Source organism: Equus asinus, chromosome 12 (genome assembly GCF_041296235.1).
Source record: "Equus asinus isolate D_3611 breed Donkey chromosome 12, EquAss-T2T_v2, whole genome shotgun sequence".
NCBI classification, from domain to species: domain Eukaryota; kingdom Metazoa; phylum Chordata; class Mammalia; order Perissodactyla; family Equidae; genus Equus; species Equus asinus.
Genome location: NC_091801.1, coordinates 77,501,413 through 77,520,035, shown reverse-complemented (window position 1 = coordinate 77,520,035; position 18,623 = coordinate 77,501,413). Strand labels below are relative to the sequence as shown.

Sequence of the window (18,623 nt, the reverse complement as noted above, 5' to 3'; positions counted from 1 at the left end):
GTTGTTGTGGACATGGTGAAAGACACAACCTCCTCCCTCTCTTGCCTCTCTGTTCCTTGTTCTTCAAACCTCAGCTCAGACGTCTTCTCTTCAGCAAGGTTGCCCAACCCCCTTCATCCAGGTTAGAGGTCTCTTTCTCTTTGTGACCTGCACACATTCCTGTCAACACTTACCACAGTGTCGTGCAACCCTGAGCCAACCTGTCTTTTCTCCTTTTAGACTGTGACCTCCTGAGGAACAGGGACCCACTCTGCCATCTTTGTATGTGCTTGATCCATCCTACGTCCTCCTAGTTTGGTTTTGTTGGTGAATGAATGCATCTATCCATCCTCAGTCCCATCTAGTTCACCCTTGAGGCTGTGGTGTTTGGTTCATGAGAAGGAGTTAGAGGTCATTAGGAAGGTGCAGAGTCGCCATCTGTAACAGTGCTATCATCTGTTTCTAGGCTAGGTCCCACCCAGCTCAAGATCTTCACTTGTGAATACTGCAACAAGGTCTTCAAGTTCAAGCACTCGCTGCAGGCCCACCTGAGGATCCACACCAACGAGAAGCCCTACAAGTGCTCCCAGTGCAGCTACGCCAGCGCCATCAAGGCCAACCTCAACGTGCACCTGCGCAAGCACACCGGCGAGAAGTTCGCCTGCGACTACTGCTCTTTCACCTGCCTGAGCAAAGGCCACCTCAAGGTGCACATCGAGCGGGTGCACAAGAAGATCAAGCAGCACTGCCGCTTCTGCAAGAAGAAGTACTCCGACGTCAAGAACCTCATCAAGCACATCCGGGACGCGCACGACCCGCAGGACAAGAAGGTCAAGGAGGCCTTGGACGAGCTCTGTCTGATGACGAGGGAGGGCAAGCGGCAGCTCCTCTACGACTGCCACATCTGTGAGCGCAAGTTCAAGAATGAGCTGGACCGCGACCGCCACATGCTGGTCCACGGTGACAAGTGGCCCTTTGCCTGCGAGCTCTGTGGCCACGGGGCCACCAAGTACCAGGCACTGGAGCTGCACGTCAGGAAGCACCCCTTCGTATACGTCTGCGCCATATGCCTCAAGAAGTTCGTCAGCTCTATCAGGCTGCGCTCCCACATCAAAGAGGCGCACGAGGCTGCCCAAGAGACCTTGGTCTTCACCAGCTCCATCAACCAGAGCTTCTGCCTCCTGGAGCCTGGTGGGGACATCCAGCAAGAAGCCTTGGGGGGCCAGCTGCAGATGGCGGAAGAGGAGTTTGTGTTTCAGGGGGTGAATGCACCCAAGGACGCGGCCTGTCCTGGGGACGTTCAACCTGAGGAGGCACGAAAGGAGCCGGAGCCCCCTGTGGAAGTGCCTGCCCACCCTGTGCACTTAGCCACCCCCCAGGCGGAAAGTTCTGCCTTGTCGCCCTGTGAGCTGGAAGCCACTGTGGTCTCCTCTGACCTTCATTCACACGCGGTGGTTTCGGATGAGTTTTTGTTGAAAAACGATGCCTCCTCTGCTGAGCCTCACGCTGCTCCTGAGAAGACCTTGGACACCCAGCATGGAGGCCCTTCCCATGCTCAGGGTGAAGAGGACACGCCACTGTTGCCCAAGGCCAAAAGCACTGAAGCAGACCAGGAGACCCAGGGTGCCAAGAGCCCTCCAGGAGGTGGGCAGAAAATGGCTGCCCTCCCATCCGATGGCCCAGATCCCAGTCGGTGTCTCAGGTCAAACCCAGCTGAGGCCTCAGACCTTCCTCCGGGAGCTGGTGGGAGGGACATGGCCCTGTGCCAGCCTGACTCGTGCCCGCCTGCCTCCGAGCACCGGGCTGGCATCACTGCGTTCATGAAGATCCTGGACAGTTTACAGAAGAGGCGAATGAACACTGGCCTGTGCGAGAGGATCCGGAAGGTGTACGGAGACCTGGAGTGTGAATACTGTGGTAAGGAGAGGCAGCGCTGGGCGAGCAGCCCATTGGAGCTCTCATTCCCAGCAGCCCCGTCCACCCCCACCTTGCTTCGGGTCACCTCGTGTCTGATTTGAGCTCATGTCTCCTTGCAAAGAACGGCTTCTAAATGAGCTATCCTTCTTCATTTGTAGATAGGAAGGGTGGCCTGCCCGTGTTGCACTTTAGCACGGAAGTCTAGCACTGGAGGCAGCCGGGATGACGGGACAGTTAACCGTGTTGGCTTGGTCAGGCGTGCATGCAGAGGTTTATCCCACGGCCTCTGCCAGAACTTTAACCAAGAAGAATCTTTCTTCTGGCACATACCAAGTTTAGAGTAGAGCTTTAAGTTGCGGCCACGTTCTAGATGAGCAGAGAGGGGCTACAGAAGTGGCTGTAGCTCTTTGTAGGGAGGCCCTGAATAGGACCCCTCCAGCTCACAGTGAAAACATGGCCTCTGGGTCTCCTGGAGAGCTGGCAGCTCAGGAAGCAGGAGATCCAGCTCTGGACCTGGTGTCCCAGGGATCAGTAAAGTTTAGAGACTCTTTGATTTATGCATGTGCATAATAGTATTTGGCACCATAATTGGTCCTCAATAAACATTCATTTCCTCCTCTCCTAGCTCTGACATCATGCAAAAATAGTAGCACCCTTAATATTTGCAGCCTCGGTCCTTTGAACAGTAATTTCCTACAGAAATGTGGTGGAAAGTGTGAAGGGTGACCCGGACAAGCACGAGAGGGAGAGAAATATAGTAGTTAAAAAATAAGAATAATTAAAAAAGAATCAAACTCAGTATAAAAGAAACTTCCTTGTTCTCATGTGAAAATATTTTTTTAGGCAAACTTTTTTGGTACCAAGTGCATTTTGATATGCATGTCCGCACCCACACCCGGGATCACCTGTATTATTGCTCCCAGTGTCATTATTCTTCCATCACCAAAAACTGCCTTAAACGCCATGTAATTCAGAAACACAGTAACATCTTGCTGAAGTGTCCCACTGACGGCTGTGACTACTCGACTCCAGATAAATATAAGCTGCAGGCACATCTTAAAGTTCACACAGAGCTGGTAAGTAGCGAGCCTGAGCGGCGGCCCCGTCTCCCCCGTGCTCATTGCTTTCTCACGTTTATGCAGATGGAGGGGGTCCCTGCGCCATGTCCTTTTCATGGAAACAGCCTCTTCACTTTACCAGAGGCTTCCTTTGCCCCAGGGTTCCTTTCACAGGGAGTCTCAAATACGCTGGAAAAAAAATTAGATGGAACAAATTCGCTTTCTATGCAAATTTTTCAGCATCAGAGAAAGTCCACGAAGAAAGATGTACAGAGTAGGAATAAAGCAAGGATTTCTTAAATGACATTTTAAAGAATTATTAACAACAGGGATAATAATAATAATAGCTGCCCCTACAGGCTGTTGAGAGGTTAAATTAGATAAGGCCTGGAGGGTGGGGGGCACGGCGTCTGGTACACAGGAGGAGCACAGCAAATGTTGGTGGTGATATTGTCATATTACTGTGTTATTCGCTGGAAACTGTGAGAGAATGTTCACTTTGTTTAAAAAAAAGTGATATGTTAACTCAAGGTGCTGTTAATATTCTTGTTTGAGTCTTTGGTGGGCGATCACATAACACAATGAATGAATGCTTATTTTTGCAAATTCTGATCTAACTCAAGAGGCTGACGCCTGAGAGTGATTTGAGACTTCTGCAAGTTGTAAAGGAGGCACACCTGGCCCCAGGTGTGGCTCTGCTTTAATTGCCTTCCTTGTTATGCCACCGACAGCATAAAATGAGGCATCAGAAACTTGATGCGCTACCCGTTTTCCGGCATGTAAATCACTGATATGGTAGCATCGGTCGCTGTGGGTGGCAGGGTGTTGTAGGTTTCGTGGGTAGGGAGGAGCACATGCTTTGGGGGTAGACACCTGGATTCAAATGCTGTCTCCAGCACTCACACAGCCTGTGTGGTACTGGACAAGTCTCTTGTCTTTTCTGAGGCTTGGTAGCCTTTTGTGTAAAATATATATTAAAGAGTTTATCTCTATTTTATATGCACACACACATGCGTGTGTGCACATCTATACACAGACACATGTATTACACACAACACACATCTACACCTATAAACACACATGCACGTATGTACACTACACATGCATGCGTCTGTATTTGTGTATGTATATGGATGTCCTAGGGTTACTGGGAGGTTAAAATGGAATGCTCTAGATAAAGACCTTGGCGCAGCACTGGAAGAGTTGACTGTACCAGCTATTGCGTGTCGCCTCGTTCCTCCTAGTACATGTTTCTCTCTCTCTGAGTAGGGCATGAAGATGTGTTGTTCCTGTTTCCTTAAGAATGGCTGTTGGGTTGGTGTTACTCCAATATTCTCTTAGGGCAGGGAAAACTGAGGCGGCAGAAATCATTACTCTGACTTCTCCAGAAACTCTTATGCAGTCAGGAGGGAGTGAGGCCGACACGAGAACTGGGTTCTCGGGGGCAGCCTTGGCGTGTAGCTGTTAAGACCAGAAACCTGACTGCTGGGTCGTAACCCTGGCTCCCCCGTTTACCACAAGTTTGGCCTCAGGATGAGTCGTAGAACTGCCATGTGCCTCGGCTGACCATCCTCAGGTGGGGATGAAATGAGGGCATATGCGTAAATGTCTCAGAACAGTGCCTGCCACAGAGTAAGTACTATATGCCATCGACTATTATTATTATTTATTCCACTTATCGTTTTGGAACTTGTTTCTCTGGATTTAGAGACTTTGCAACACAGACTAGACTGACAAGAATGAGGAAGTTCTAACAGAGCTGTAGAATCTGGGACTGCCTGTTTTTTCCATACCAATTTCCTTGCTCATCGTGTATGTCAGAGGGACCCATGGTCCAGCCCAAGTGTTTTCTTGCCTGAGATGCTGATGCTCAGCCTTCTGGCCACATCCCTGTGCCTCATGGTCAACGGTGGAGTGTCAGGGACATGCTCTAAGACCTTCAGCCCCAATTTCACATGCTTTCATTTTCCTTGATAAAATGGCGTTTTAAGAATCTTCTCTTTTCATCTTTCTATAGCTATGAATCTTCTTTCAAAGAGGCTTATCTCTTCGATATCGACACTTGAGAGGATACCCAGGGGAGTATGTGTTGGGGGAAAGGGAAGTAACGGTTGCTGTTTCCTTCCCGTGGTCCAGGCCTTGTACGACCTTGCTTGGTTCTCCCGCCACCTCCGGAGGTGGGATTGTTTCCTCCACTGGGCAGATTAGGAGCCTTCTGTCGCTGAGTCGTTCGGTAACTTGCCCACAGTCAGTCTCTGCATAAGAGTTGTCCTGGTACAGTCATTCCCTCTGTGTCAGGCATTGGGATTTCGAATAAGAGTAAGACCCAGTCCTGCCTTCAGGGTGCTCTTTGTTTTGTGGGGGGATAAACAACTGGACAGTAATGGCCGTATGGCAATGAGAGAGGGTAAGCGAGGCCAACACGATGTGCCCTCCCTGTCCCAAACTGCCCTGGAGAAGGCCAGGTCACGGTAGAGGAGAGCTGCCTGGAGGAGGCATTCTGAGCTTGTTGAGTAGGAGTGTGCCAAGAGAAGAGGCAGGTAGGACATTCCCAAGGAGAGTAGGCAGCGCAAACCAGGGGGGAACCTTTCATATTTACACCAAGGTATTGAACAACTGAGCATTTTCCATGGAGCAGGTGGACTGTATTGCCGATGTAGGAAGACAGCATCATTTATGAAACCAGGTTCCACTATTTTGAGTTTAGACAGCATTTGTCTTTTGAGCCTGTAAATTATTTCTGTAATGAAGCCACAGTTGCCAAGGAAATGTTGACTCGGTGGGAAAGTCTTCCGTTAGCTATCATCGCTTACTTTTCCCTCCCTGAGCCCTAGACAACCACTAATCTCCTTTCTGTCCCTATGGATTTGCCTGTTGTGGACATTTCATATACAAGAAATCCTGAAATATATATATATATATGATAGTGGAGTGAATACTATGCCCTACTCTCTTAGGGTGTTGGTGAGGCTCCAGTGGGATAGCATGAATGAGCTTTGTGATATAAAGGGGCCGTATGGATGTCCCTGTCGAGCTGAGGACTCTGGTCAGGGAACGGTCTAGCTAGGTTGGGAGGGCGGTCCTGTTCTAACCTGGCGCAAGTCCTTGCATCAGCGTGGGGCTCAGTTTTTTTTGCCTGTGACCCAGGGAGATGGGGCCACGTGTGTTGAAAGTCTGGTTGGCTCTCACGTTTGATCCAGCACCTATTTGTTTCCAACACAGATCCCATGCAGTGCAAAACAACCATTTCATAGCTAAGGACATACCTAATGATTGGAAGGCATGCGTGCATTTAATATAGTTTCTTCCCACCGCCTCTGTTCTCCCATTGGTAACTAGATGCATTGGAATCAAGGGAATGTGGGGACCTAGTCAAGGGAGTTAGTCAGTGATATTTCTGGAGCAAACCCACTTTTTACAGCGCTGTGCAAACTGTGAAGGGGAGACTTGAGAAAACATGATTTTTGTACAGTGATGGGGGCTTAGGGTTCTGATATGCTAGCGTTCCAATCTCATATCTACCTCTGTGACCTTGGGCAAGTTGCTTAGCTTCCTTCAGCCTTAGTTTTCTCTTCTGTGAAATGGAGATAAGCTGCTTTCTCCTACCTCTCAGGGTTGTGAAGATTCATTTAGAAAATACATATAGAACACCCTGGTCAGTGATTGTTCAGTCTCCGGGGCATGACCCCTTAGAGGGTTATGAAATCAGTTTAGTGGGTCACAGCTAGTATATCTCAAAAATGAGATGGAATAGAATAAAATAGGAATTATCAGCATCATTCACCCATACCAGGGTAAGTACCATTTTCTGAGACTTCATTTCTGTGTTTCACTGTGTTTATATGTCAGTGTGTGTGCATGTATGTGCCAGGTGGCGATGTCAAATGGGTGCCAACCTGTGAGCCCCATTAAATAAGTTAAGTCACTGACCCCCATGATGTAATTCGTGGTGTCCTGAATCAGAATCATGTCGGGGGAGTTGTTACGAATGAGATTCCTGGGCTCATACCTTCATCCTAGTTTGAGGGGGATCCCAGGAATCTGTGATTTTTAAAGAAGTTCCTTGTGACACAGACGTTTGAAATAGCAGGAAGTGGGGCACATGGTGGATGTTCATGATGTGTCAGTCTGTTCCCTTTATCTCTGGCTTGTGTTCCTTCTCGGAACACCTCACAGGTCACCGCAGCTGAAGGCGTTGCAGCAGTTAGGAGCCCGAGCCGGGGAGTGGGGCCCACTTCCTTCTTGCATTCTGACTCCCCCACCCGTAAGCAGTGTGGCTTCACTACCGAACCTGTCTGAACCCTCGTCTGTAAAACGGGATAAGAGTCCCCGCCTCCAGGGTTGTTGTGAGGATTTAGTGAGATGACGTTTGTAAGGGATGCAGCACAAGTCCAGGCACGTAGGGAGAGCCCGGCCCGTGGTAGCTCGTCTTTGTTCTTCTTAGTGAGAAAGAGGAGTAGTAACAGTGGTGGTGGGGTGCATTCATCCAGGGTGTGATGGTGTCTCAACAGATGTTTAACTTTCATGCTTGGCCCCTGTCTTTGCGAAGTGCATCATCTATTTTTGGCTATAAAGTGACACATATTTAAAAAATCTTACATGTATTTGCTAGAAGTAAGCTAAGATCATATATTGCCAGCAAAGCACAGAGAAAGCAGAGCCAGCCACCTCCAATATCTTTCTGGAAATAAAGGGGTCTGTCTGTATTTTTTTTTTTTCATTTTTTATTTTTTTTAAAGATTTTATTTTTTTCCTTTTTCTCCCCAAAGCCTCCCGGTACATAGTTGTATATTCTTCGTTGTGGGTCCTTCTAGTTGTGGCATGTGGGATGCCGCCTCAGCATGGTCTGATGAGCAGTGCCATGTCTGTGCCCAGGATTCGAACCAACGAAACACTGGGCCGCCTGCAGCGGAGCACACGAACTTAACCACTCGGCCACGGGGTCAGCCCCTGTATTTTTTTTTTTAAGTTGAGGAAAATGTTATTGGACTAGAGTATTTGGACGCAAGGATTTTCCTTTCCAAGAGCTGCAAGAATATGGTCTTTTCTTCCGTGATCACAGCCCAGCTTGTTTCTCTGTTGCCCTGTTCGGGCGTTTATCCACAGGGCCGGAGATCTTGGCCACAGGGTGTTCTGTGTCTGAAACAGCATCATGTTAGCAAGACCGAGGTTCTGAATGGTGGCGGCAACGGCCTGGCAAAACCGGACTGCTTTCAGTGGAAAGGGAAATCCTTGAGTTGAAATCCCAAATGGAGCGCAATTCTGGCTCTTTTCTAACTTGTTCGAATCTGTCACAGTCTAAGCGTCACCTTCCCTGTCTTCACCGCGCTTTCTGCATGTCCCATGATGATTATTGGGCTCTGTGCGTTGGCACTTCTCTTTCTTGCCTAACTTGTGAGCAGGGCCAGTGTCTCTCTCACACCTTTGTCCTCAGTGCAATGCCCAGCACGTAACAGGGCCCTGGAAAGTTTGAGGAATGAATGAGTGAGTCCACAGAGGGCAGCAGACCATAACCGTCACCTTTTATTCCTGAGATACTGTTCAGAGTGGGATCTCCCACCTTATTTATTTTTGACTTGATATCAAACGTTTTATAGGTGCACTTACTTATGCAACAGTTAATATACCTGGTGGCACAGAGGTGTAGGCCAAGGCAATGTTTGCCCAGAGAGAGCTAGTCGGAGCATCAGCCCTGAGGCTGCTCCGTCACCGCAGCCCCCAGCCCCCAGCCGCCGCTGCCTCCCGCTGCCTCTCTTCTTTCAAGGACTCCTGTGCAGCTTTGAAGGTCATTTGCCTGGGAGCGAACACACCCTCGGGCCAGGCCCGGCTCTTACCGGCATTACGGCGTGGGGCTCTCACTCCCCGCCTCTGCCAGGAACTCTTTCAACCACCGCTCTTTTTAAGTCTGCTGTGTCAGTTTGGGTTTTCATCTCCGGTACAGAACTGAGGTTTTGAAAAAGGAGTAAATGAGTCCTAGGAGTGTACCCTTTGCCCAGCACCCTTTCCCACCGCCTCTGTCCTTCTGACAATCTTCAAAGGCATCAAGAAATGAGGGGCCCTCATAAGCTCTAAGATAAATTGCTTTCAGACTATCAGAGATAAAAAGAAAAAAATCAAATAGCAAGGGCTCAGGGGAGATCACTGTAAACTCCTTCAAAGTCCTTTCGAACACCTCCATCAGTTCTGATGGTGAGGACACTGGGGGCAGCCGGGGGTGGCGACAGGCCTCCTGCAGGGCCCAGGGTGTCTTTCAAAATGGCTTTGTGAGCACGGGTTCCTGTGTGTGGACTCTGGGCATGTTGGAGTGACCTGGAAGGGTCAAGGGCAGAGGAGGACTGTGACAGAATTATGCTGGGAAGCCTTGAGCCCATGATGTAGCCCAGGTGGAAGTCTGGGCATTGGCTGGGCAGTTTCGCAAGCGTCGCCTGAACCCAAGCATTGCTGGGAACCCACCTGTTTGGGGGAAGCGCATCCGGGCTGTTCAGAGGGACTTTTGTTTTGTATCGTTTTTGCTTTTCAATATAAAGTATCCTTTTCAGAAGTGTGCTCTGGGGAACGCCAGCCTCCGGAGACATTCTGCAACAGCAGCAGTAACTAATCCACAAAGGGTCTGGAGGGCTGCTCGCTCAAATCCCCATCTTGGAGATTCCCAGAGCGCATGAGCCCATGAGAAGGTCTGCTCTCTGAGGCTGAGGTGCGTTAATAACAACCCTAAAACGAGGGCAGACAAGTCTTTAGATGTATTGAGCGCTTACTATGGGCCAGGCTCTGTTCTAAGCACTTTATGTGTTTGTTTTCTTTTAAGAAGTTTTATTTTTTAGAGCAGTTTTAGGTTCACTGCAAAATTGAGCAGAGAGTGCAGAGATTTCTCCATATATCCCGTCCTTACACACGCACAACCTCCCACACTATTGACATCCTTTGTTACAATCAGTGAACCTGCATTGACGCAGTAGTTAACGCCCAGAGTCTCCAGTTTACATTAGAGTTCACTCTAGGTGTGCATTCTATGAGTTTGGACAAATGTATGATGACATGTATCCATCATTGTAGTATCAGAGAGAGTCGTTTCACTGCCCTAAAAATCCTTACTCTGCCTGTTCATCCCTGTCTCCCCCCAAACCTTGGCCACCACGGATCCTTTTACTGTCTCCATTGTTCTGCCTTGTTCAGAATGTCATATAGTTGGACTCATATAGTATGTAGTCTTTTCAAATTGGCTTCTTTTACTTAGTAATATGCGTTTAACTTTTTTCCACATCTTTTCATGGCTTGATAGCTCATTTCTTTTTAGCACTAATATTCCGCTGTTCGAATGGACCACAGTTTATCCATTCACTTACTGAAGGACATCTCGCTTGCTTCCAAGTTTTGGCAGTTTGAATAAAGCTGCTCTAAACACCTGTGTGCTGGTTTTTGTGTGGACATAAGTTTTCAGTTGACTTGGGTAAATACAAAGAAGTATGATTGCTGGATTGTATGTCAGAATATGTTTAGTTTTATGAGAAACTGCCAAACTGTCTTCCAAAGTGGCTGTACCGTTCTGCATCCCCACCAGCAATGAATGGGAGTTCCTGTTGCTCCACGTCCTCTCCAGCATTGGTGTTGTCAGTGTTCTGCATTTGGACCATTCTAATAGGTGTGTAGTGGCATCTCATTGCTCTTTTAGTTTGCAGTTCCCTGGTGACATATGATGTGGAGCATCTTTTCATATGCTTACTTACCATCTGTATCTCCTCTTTGGTGAGGTGTCTCTTCAGGTCTTTGGCCTGTGTTTTAATCAGGTTGTTTTCTTATTGTTGAGTTTTATTTTTTTTATTTGAGTTCCTAATAGTTCACATCATTGTGAAATTTCAGTTGTACGTTATTTCTTGTCTGTCCCCACATAGGTGCTCCCCTTTGACCCCTGTGCCTACCCACCCCTCCTTCCCCCGGTAACCACTGAACTGTTTTCTTTGTCCGTGTGCTTGTTTATATTCCACATGTGAGTGAAATCATCTGGTGTTTGTCTTTCTCAGCCTGGCTTACTTCGCTTAGCATAATTCCCTCCAGCTCCATCCATGTTGTTACAAATGGGATGATTTTATCTTTTTTCTGGCTGAGTAGTATTCCAGTGTGTGTGTGTGTGTGTGTGTGTGTGTGTGTGTGTGTACACACCACATTGGTGGATGGGCACTTGGATTGTTTCCATGTCTTGGTATTGTGAATAGCTCTGCAATGAACATAGGGGTACATATGTTACTTTGGATTGTTGATTTAAAGTTGTTTGGGTAGATACCCAGTAGTGGGATAGCTGGGTCATATAGTATTTCTATTTTTAGTTTTTTGAAGAATCTCCTTACTGTTTTCCATAGTGGCTGTACCAGTTTGCATTCCCACCAGCAGTGTATGAGGGTTTCCTTCTCTCCACACCCTCTCCAACATTTGTTACTTTTAGTCTTAGTGATTATAGCCGTTTTAACAGGCATAAGGTGGTATGTTAGTGTTGTTTTTATTTGCATTTCCCTGATGATTAGTGATGTTGAACATCTTTTCATGTGTTTATTGGCCATCTGTATATCTTCTTTGTAAAAATGTCTGTTCATATCCTCTGCACATTTTTTGATCGGGCTGTTTTGTTTTTTTATTGTTCAGTTATGTGAGTTCCTTCTATATTATGGAGATTAACCCCTTGTCAGATACATGATTTGCAAATATTTTCTCCCAGCTGGTGAGTTGTCTTTTTGTTTGGATCCTAGTTTCTTTTGCCTTGCAGAAGCTTTTTAGTCTAATGAATTGCCACTTATTTAATTTTTCTTTTGTTTCCCTTGTCTGACAAAACATGGTATTCCAAAAGATCATTTTAAGTCTGATGTCAAAGAGTGTGCTACCTATGTTATCTTCCAGGAGTTTTATGGTTTCAGGGCTTATCTTCAAGTCTTTGATCCATTTTGAGTTTATTTTTGTGTATGGTGTGAGAAAATGGTCTATTTTCATTCTTTTGCATGTGGCTGTCCAGTTTTTCCAGAACTATTTATTGAAGAGATTGTTTTTTCTCCATTGTATGTTCTTGGCACCTTTGTTGAAGATAAGCTGTCCATCAATGTGCGGTTTTATTTCTGGGCTTTCAGTTCTGTTCCATTGATCTGTGTGCCTGGTTTTGTCCCAGTACCATGCTGTTTTGATCACTGTGGCTTTGCTAGTACATTTTGAAGTCAGGGATTGTGATGCCTCCAGCTTTGTTCTTTTTTCTCAGTATTGCTTTAACAATTCAGGGTCTTTGGTTGCCCCATATGGATTTTAGGATTCTTTGCTCTATTTCCATGAAGAGTGTCATTGGGATTCTGATTGGGATTGCACTGAATCTGTAGATTGCTTTGGGAAATATAGACATTTTAACTATGTTTATTCTTCTGATCCATGTACATGGAATCTCTTTCCATCTCTTTATGTCCTTATCTATTTCTTTCAATAATGTCTTACAGTTTTCATTGTATAAGTACTTCACCTCCTTAGTTAAATTTATTCTTAGGTACTTTATTCTTTTTGTTGAGATTGTAAATGGAATTGTATTCTTGAGTTCTCGTTCTGTAAGTTCGTTATTGGAGTATAGAAAAGCAACAGATTTTTGTAAGTTGATTTTTGTACCCCACAACTTTACTGTAGTTGTTAATTATTTTTAATAGTTTTCTGATGGATTCTTTAGGGTTTTCTATATATAAGATCATGTCGTCTACAAACAGTGAGAGTTTCACTTCTTCACTCCCTATTTGGATTCCTATTATCCCTTTTCCTTGCCTTATTGCTCTGGCCAAAACCTCCAGTACTATGTTGAATAAGAGAGGTGATAGTGGGCACCCTTGTCTTGTTCCTCTTCTCAGAGGGATGGCATTCAGTTTTTCCCCATTGAGTATGATGTTGGCTCTGGGTTTGTCACATATGGCCTTTATTATGTTGATGTATATTCCTTCTATCCCCATTTTGTTAAGAGTTTTTATCATAAATGGCTGATCTTGTCAAATGCTTTCTCTCAGTCTATTGAGATGATCATATGGTTTTTATTCCTCATTTTGTTAATGTGGTGTATCACATTGATTGATTTGCGGATGTTGAACTATCACTGTGTCCCTGCTATAAATCCTACTTGATCCTGAGGTATGATCTTTTTGATGTATTTCTGTAATCGGGTTGCCAAAATTTTGTTTAGGATTTTTGCGTCTATGTTCATCAACGATATTGGCCTGTACGTTTGCTTTTTTGTGTTGTCCTTGTCAGGCTTTATTATCAGGGTGATGTTGGCCTCATACAATGTGTTAGGAAACATTCCATCTTCCCTAATTTTTTGGAATAGCTTGAGAAGGATAGGTATTAAATCCTCTCTGAAACTTTGGTAGAATTCCCTAGGGAAGCCGTCTGGTCCTGGGCTTTTATTCTTTGGGATGCTTTTGATTACTGTTTCAATCTCTACTTGTGATTGGTCTATTCAGATTCTCTATTTCTTCTTTCTTCAGCCTTGGGGTGTTGTAGGAGTCTGAGAATTTATCCATTTTCCCTAGATTTTCCATTTTTTTGGCATATAGTTTTTTGTAGTATTCTCTTAGAATCCATTGTATTTCTGTGGTATCTGTTGTTATTTCTCCTCTTTCATTTCTAATTTTATTTATCTGAGCTTTCTCTCTTTTTTTCTTTGTAAGTCTGGCTAGAGGTTTGCCAATTTTATTTATCTTTTCAAAGAACCAGCTCTGTGTCTCATCGATCCTTTCTACTGCTTTTTATTTTTCAATAGCATTTATTTCTGCTCTGATTTTTATTTCTCTCCTTCTGCTGACTTTGGGCTTTGTTTGTTCTTTTTCTAATTCAACTAGGTGTAGTTTGAGATTGCTTATTTCGGCTTTTTCTTACTTGTTAAGGTGAGCCTGTATTGTGATGACTTTCCCTCCTAATATGGTTTTTGCTGCATCCCATATGAGTTGGTATGGTATGTTTTCATTTTCAATTGTCTCCAGTTAATTTTTTTCTTTTAAAGATTTTATTTTTCCTTTATCTCCCCAAAGCCCTGCGGTACATAGTAGCATACTTTTTTTTAGCTGTGGGTCCCTGTAGTTGTGGCATGTGGGACACTACCTCAGCATGGCCCGATGAGTGGTGCCATGTCCACACCCAGGATCCGAACCGGCAAAACCCAAGGCCACCGAAGCGGAGTGCGCAAACTCAACTACTCAGCCACAGGGCTGGCCCCTGTCTCCAGGTATTTTTTTATTTCTCCTTTAATTTCTTCAATGATCCATTGCTTGTTCAATAGCTTGTTGTTTTATTTCCACATCTGTGTCCTTTTCTCAGCTTTTTGCCTGTAATTAATTTCTTGCTTTATAGCATTGTGATCAGAAAAGATGCTTGTTATTATTTCAATATTAAATTATTGAGGCTTGCCTTGTTTCCCAACATATGGTCTTTTCTTGAAAATGTTCTGTGCGCACTTGGGAAGAATGTGTTTTCTGCTGTTTTTGGATGGAGTGTTCTGTTTATGTCTATTAAGTCCAACTGGTCTAGCTTTTCATTTAATTCTACCATTTCCTTGTTGATTTTCTGTCTGGATGATCTATCCATTGATATGAGTGGAGTGTTGAGGTCCCCTACTATTATTGTGTTATTATTAATGTCTTATTTTAGGTTTGTTAATAGTTTCTTTATGTACTTCGGTGGTCCTGTGTTGTGTGCATAGTTATTTGTAAGTGTTATTTCTTCTTGATGGAGTGTCCCTTTGATCATTATATACTACCCCCCTTTGTCTCTCTTTACCTGTCTTATCTCGAAGTCTACTTGGTCTGATATAAGTATTCCAACACCTGCTTTCTTTTGTTTGCCCTTAGCTTGAAGTACTGTCTTCCATCCCTTCACTCTGAGCCTGTGTCTGTCATTGGAGCTGAGATGTGTTTCCTGGAAGCAGCATATTGTTGGGTCTTGTTCTTTAATACATCTCACCACTCTGTGTCTTCTTATTGGAGAATTCAATCCATTTATGTTTAGGGTGAATATCAATATATGAGGGCTTAATGCTGCCATTTTATCACTCGTTTTCTGGTTCTCCTGCATTTCCTTTGTTTCTTGTCCTGTGTATTTTGGTCTACCAATCGAGTTAATGTAGTTTTTTTATGTTGTGTTTCTTTGTTTTCTCCTTATTTATTATTTGTGTCTCCGTTCTGCTTTTTTGTTTAGTGGTTACTCTGAGGTTTGTATTCAAAATCTCATAGATAACATAGTCCTTTTTCTGATGGCCTCTAATTTTCTTATACCAAACCGATTCAGTTCCTTTCCTCTTCCCCTCCTAAGTTGTTTTTCTCACATCTTATTCCATCTTGTCTTATGAGTTTGTGGTTAAAATGACAAGATTATTTTTGTTTTTGGTGTTTTCCTTCCCTTTGTCTTTAATGCTATACTTGAGTATTTGCTAGCCTGCTCTGATTCTGTCTACCTATTTATCTCCTTACTCCATGCTTTGTAACTCCTTTCTCCCCCTTTTCTTTCCCCAGGTATGATGGTCTTTTTGAGGAATTCTTGGAGGGGGGTGGACCTTGTGGCTACAAACTCCCTTAGCTTATGTTTGTCTTGGAAAGTTTTTATTTCTCCATCATATCTGAAGGATATTTCCTTTGGATAGAGTATTCTTGGCTGAAACGTTTTGTCCTTCAAAGATTTGAATGTGTCATTCCAGTCTTTCCTAGCCTGTGAGGTTTCTGCAGAGAAATCTGCTGAAAGACTGATGGGGTTTCCTTTGTAGGTTATTTTCTTCTGCCTTGCTGCCCTGAGTATTCTGTCTTGTCATTCACTTTTGTCAGTTTCACTACTATATGCCTTTTTACATTGACATATATAGGGGTTCTGGCAGCCTCTTCCCACATGGATTTCCATCTCCTTCCCTAGGTTTGGGAAGTTCTCTGCTATTATTTCTTTGAACAAGCTTTCTACTCCATTCTTCTTCTCTTCTCCTTCTTGAATACCTATAATTCTTATGTCACATTTCCTAATTGAGTTGGATATTTCTGGGAGACTCTTAATTTCTTTTTAGTTTTAGTTATCTCTCCTCCTCTATCTGTAGCATTTCAACATGTCTCTCTTCGATTATGCTGATACGCTCCTCTATGTTGTCTGCTTGAGCATTCAGGGAATCCGTATTTCGTTTTATTTCTTCCATTGTGTCTTTCACCTCTAATATTTCTGATTGATTCTTCTTTATAGTTTCAATCTCTTTTGTGAAGTAGTTCCTAATGTCATTGAATTGCTTCTCTACATTCTCTTTAACCTTGTTGAGTTTTTTGATGACAACTGTTCTGAATTCTTTGTGATTTAGGTTACACACTTCTGTGTCCTCCGGACTGATTTCTGGGTACTTGACATTTTCTCTCTGGTCTGGAGATCTAATATAATGTTGGATATTGCTAGAGGGAATGGCTCCGTTTTTTCACATCCTGGTGTTATTTGGTCACAGTTACCACCTATCACCACTGGGTGGGGGTCAAGAGCCACATATTCTGAGCCCTCTGCCTTCAGCTGAAATCCCAGAGGCTGGAACTGTGCTGTGCAGTTGGGGGAGGGATGCTTTCTCCTGCACGCTCTCAGGGTTTTCTCCCTCTGCTCTTGCTATCTGCTCTCCTGGGGTGTTGGTTTGATAAGGTCACCTCCTGCGAAAGCTCTCACCCTGCTAGAGGTCTTCCCTCTAGGCTGCATGGGCCCTCCAGGATCTTTGATGTGCCTGTGAATGAATGTCCCCTCCCTGTTACTTCCCTCTGGGAGGTCTCCCACGGTCCTGGATTGCAGTCTTTGGAGGAGGGAATGAAGTTTTCTCTTACCCCATTCCACCTCCTCCAAGGGGGCTTCAGCCTCTCTGCCCTCCATTGTATGGCTGCGTGGGTCTCTCTGACGGTTTTATGTTGTGTTTGGATGTCCTGTGGTGGAGTATGAATGTCCTTTTCATTGTATATTGGAGGGGCAAGATTACTGGCAAGGCTTACTCTGCCATGATGCTGACATCTCTCTCTCTCTTATTGTTGAGTTTTAAGAGTTCTTTGTATATTTTGGATAAGTCCTTTATCAGATATATATTTTGCAAATATTTTCTTTCAGTCTGTGGCTTGTTTTTTCGTTCTCTTGACACTGGCTTTCACTGAGCAGAAAATTTTAATTTTAATGATGTCCAGCTTATCGATTCTTTCTTTCATGGATAATGCCTTTGGTGTTGTATCTAAAAAGTCATTACCATATTTAACATCATCTAGGTTTTCTACTATGTGTTCTGGGAGTTTCATAGTTTTGCATTTTGCATTTAGGTCTGTGATCCATGATGAGTTAATATTTGTGGAGGGCACAAGGTCTATGTCTAGATTCATTTTTTTTGCACGTGGCTGACCAGTTTCAGCATCGTTTTTTGATAAAACTCTCTTTTCTCCATTGTATAGCATTTATTCCTGTGTCAGAGATCATTTGACTATATCTGAGTGGGTCTATTTCTGGACTCTGTTCCGTTCCATTGATCTATTGGTCTGTTCTTTCACCAATTCCACACTGTCTTCATCACTATAGTTTTATAGTAAGTCTTGAAGTTGAGTCATATCCTCCAACTTTATCCCTCTCCTCCAGTTTTATGTTGCTATTCTTGGTCTTTTGCCTCTCCATATAAATTTTATAATCAGTTTGTCAAGACCTACAAAATAACTTGGTGGGATTTTGATTGAGATAGCATTGAGTCTGTGTATCACTTGTGAAGAACTGACCTCTTGACACTATTGTCTTCCTATCCATGAACAAAGATAGCTCTCCATTTGTTTAGTTCTTTGATTCCTTTCATCAGAGTTTTGTAGTTTTCCTCATCTAGATCTTGTATGTATTCTTTTAGATTTATGCCTAAGCATTTCATTTTGTGAGGTGCTAATGTAAATGGCATTGTACTTTTAGTTTCAAATTCCTCACTCGGTATATAGGAAAGCAATTGACTTGTGTATATTAATATCTTATATCCTGTAAGCTTACTATAATTGCTTAGTAGTTCCAGGAATTTTTTTTTTCTGTTCTTTCAAAATTTCTACATGGAGGATCATGCCATCTGCAAATGAGAGAGTTTTGTTGCTTTCTTCCTGGTCTGTATATTTTTTATATTCTTTTCTTGTCTTATTGCATTAGCTAGGCTTCCAGTACGATGTTGAAAAGAAGTACTGGGAGGGGAAATCCTTGCCTTGATTTTTTATTTTAATATAAACTTGTTCTTCAGGGTTAACTCATCTTGTGCAGATCTTTTTTTTTTTTTAATTTTTTTTAAAGATTGGCCCCTGAGCTAACAACTGTTGCCAATCTTCTCTTTTTTTTTTCTTCTTCTTCTTCTCCCCAAAGTCCCCCAGTCCATAGTTGTATCTTATAGTTGTAAGTCCTTCTGGTTGTGCTATGTGGGATGCCACCTCAGCATGGCTTGATGAGTGGTGCCATGTCCACATCCAGGATTTGAACCTGCAAAACCCTGGGCCACCGAAGTGGAGTGTGTGAACTTAACCACAAGTGGGGCCGACCCCCCTTGCCTTGTTTTTTTTTTTTTTTTAAAGATTTTATTTTTTTTCCTTTTTCTCCCCAAAGCCTCCCGGTACATAGTTGTATATTCTTTGTTGTGGGTCCTTCTAGTTGTGGCATGTGGGACGCTGCCTCAGC

The 18,623-nt window shown here is 44.1% G+C and overlaps 1 protein-coding gene across 11 annotated transcripts in view; it reads left to right on the top strand.

Annotated features, from left to right (window-relative positions):
- ZFAT (zinc finger and AT-hook domain containing) overlaps positions 1-18,623 on the top strand; it is a 248,322-nt gene that overhangs the window by 78,222 nt on the left and 151,477 nt on the right. For 10 of the 11 annotated variants that reach the window (XR_011493397.1, XR_011493398.1, XM_070481648.1 and 7 more), the window contains 2 exons: positions 446-1,896; positions 2,740-2,972. Coding sequence is in view for 9 of the 11 variants with exons in the window: in XM_070481648.1 (XP_070337749.1) it covers positions 446-1,896; positions 2,740-2,972 (1,684 nt within the window). In the remaining 2 variants the exon portion in view is untranslated. The remainder of the gene's footprint in view (positions 1-445; positions 1,897-2,739; positions 2,973-18,623) is intronic. The other variant, XM_070481649.1, reaches the window with a different exon arrangement.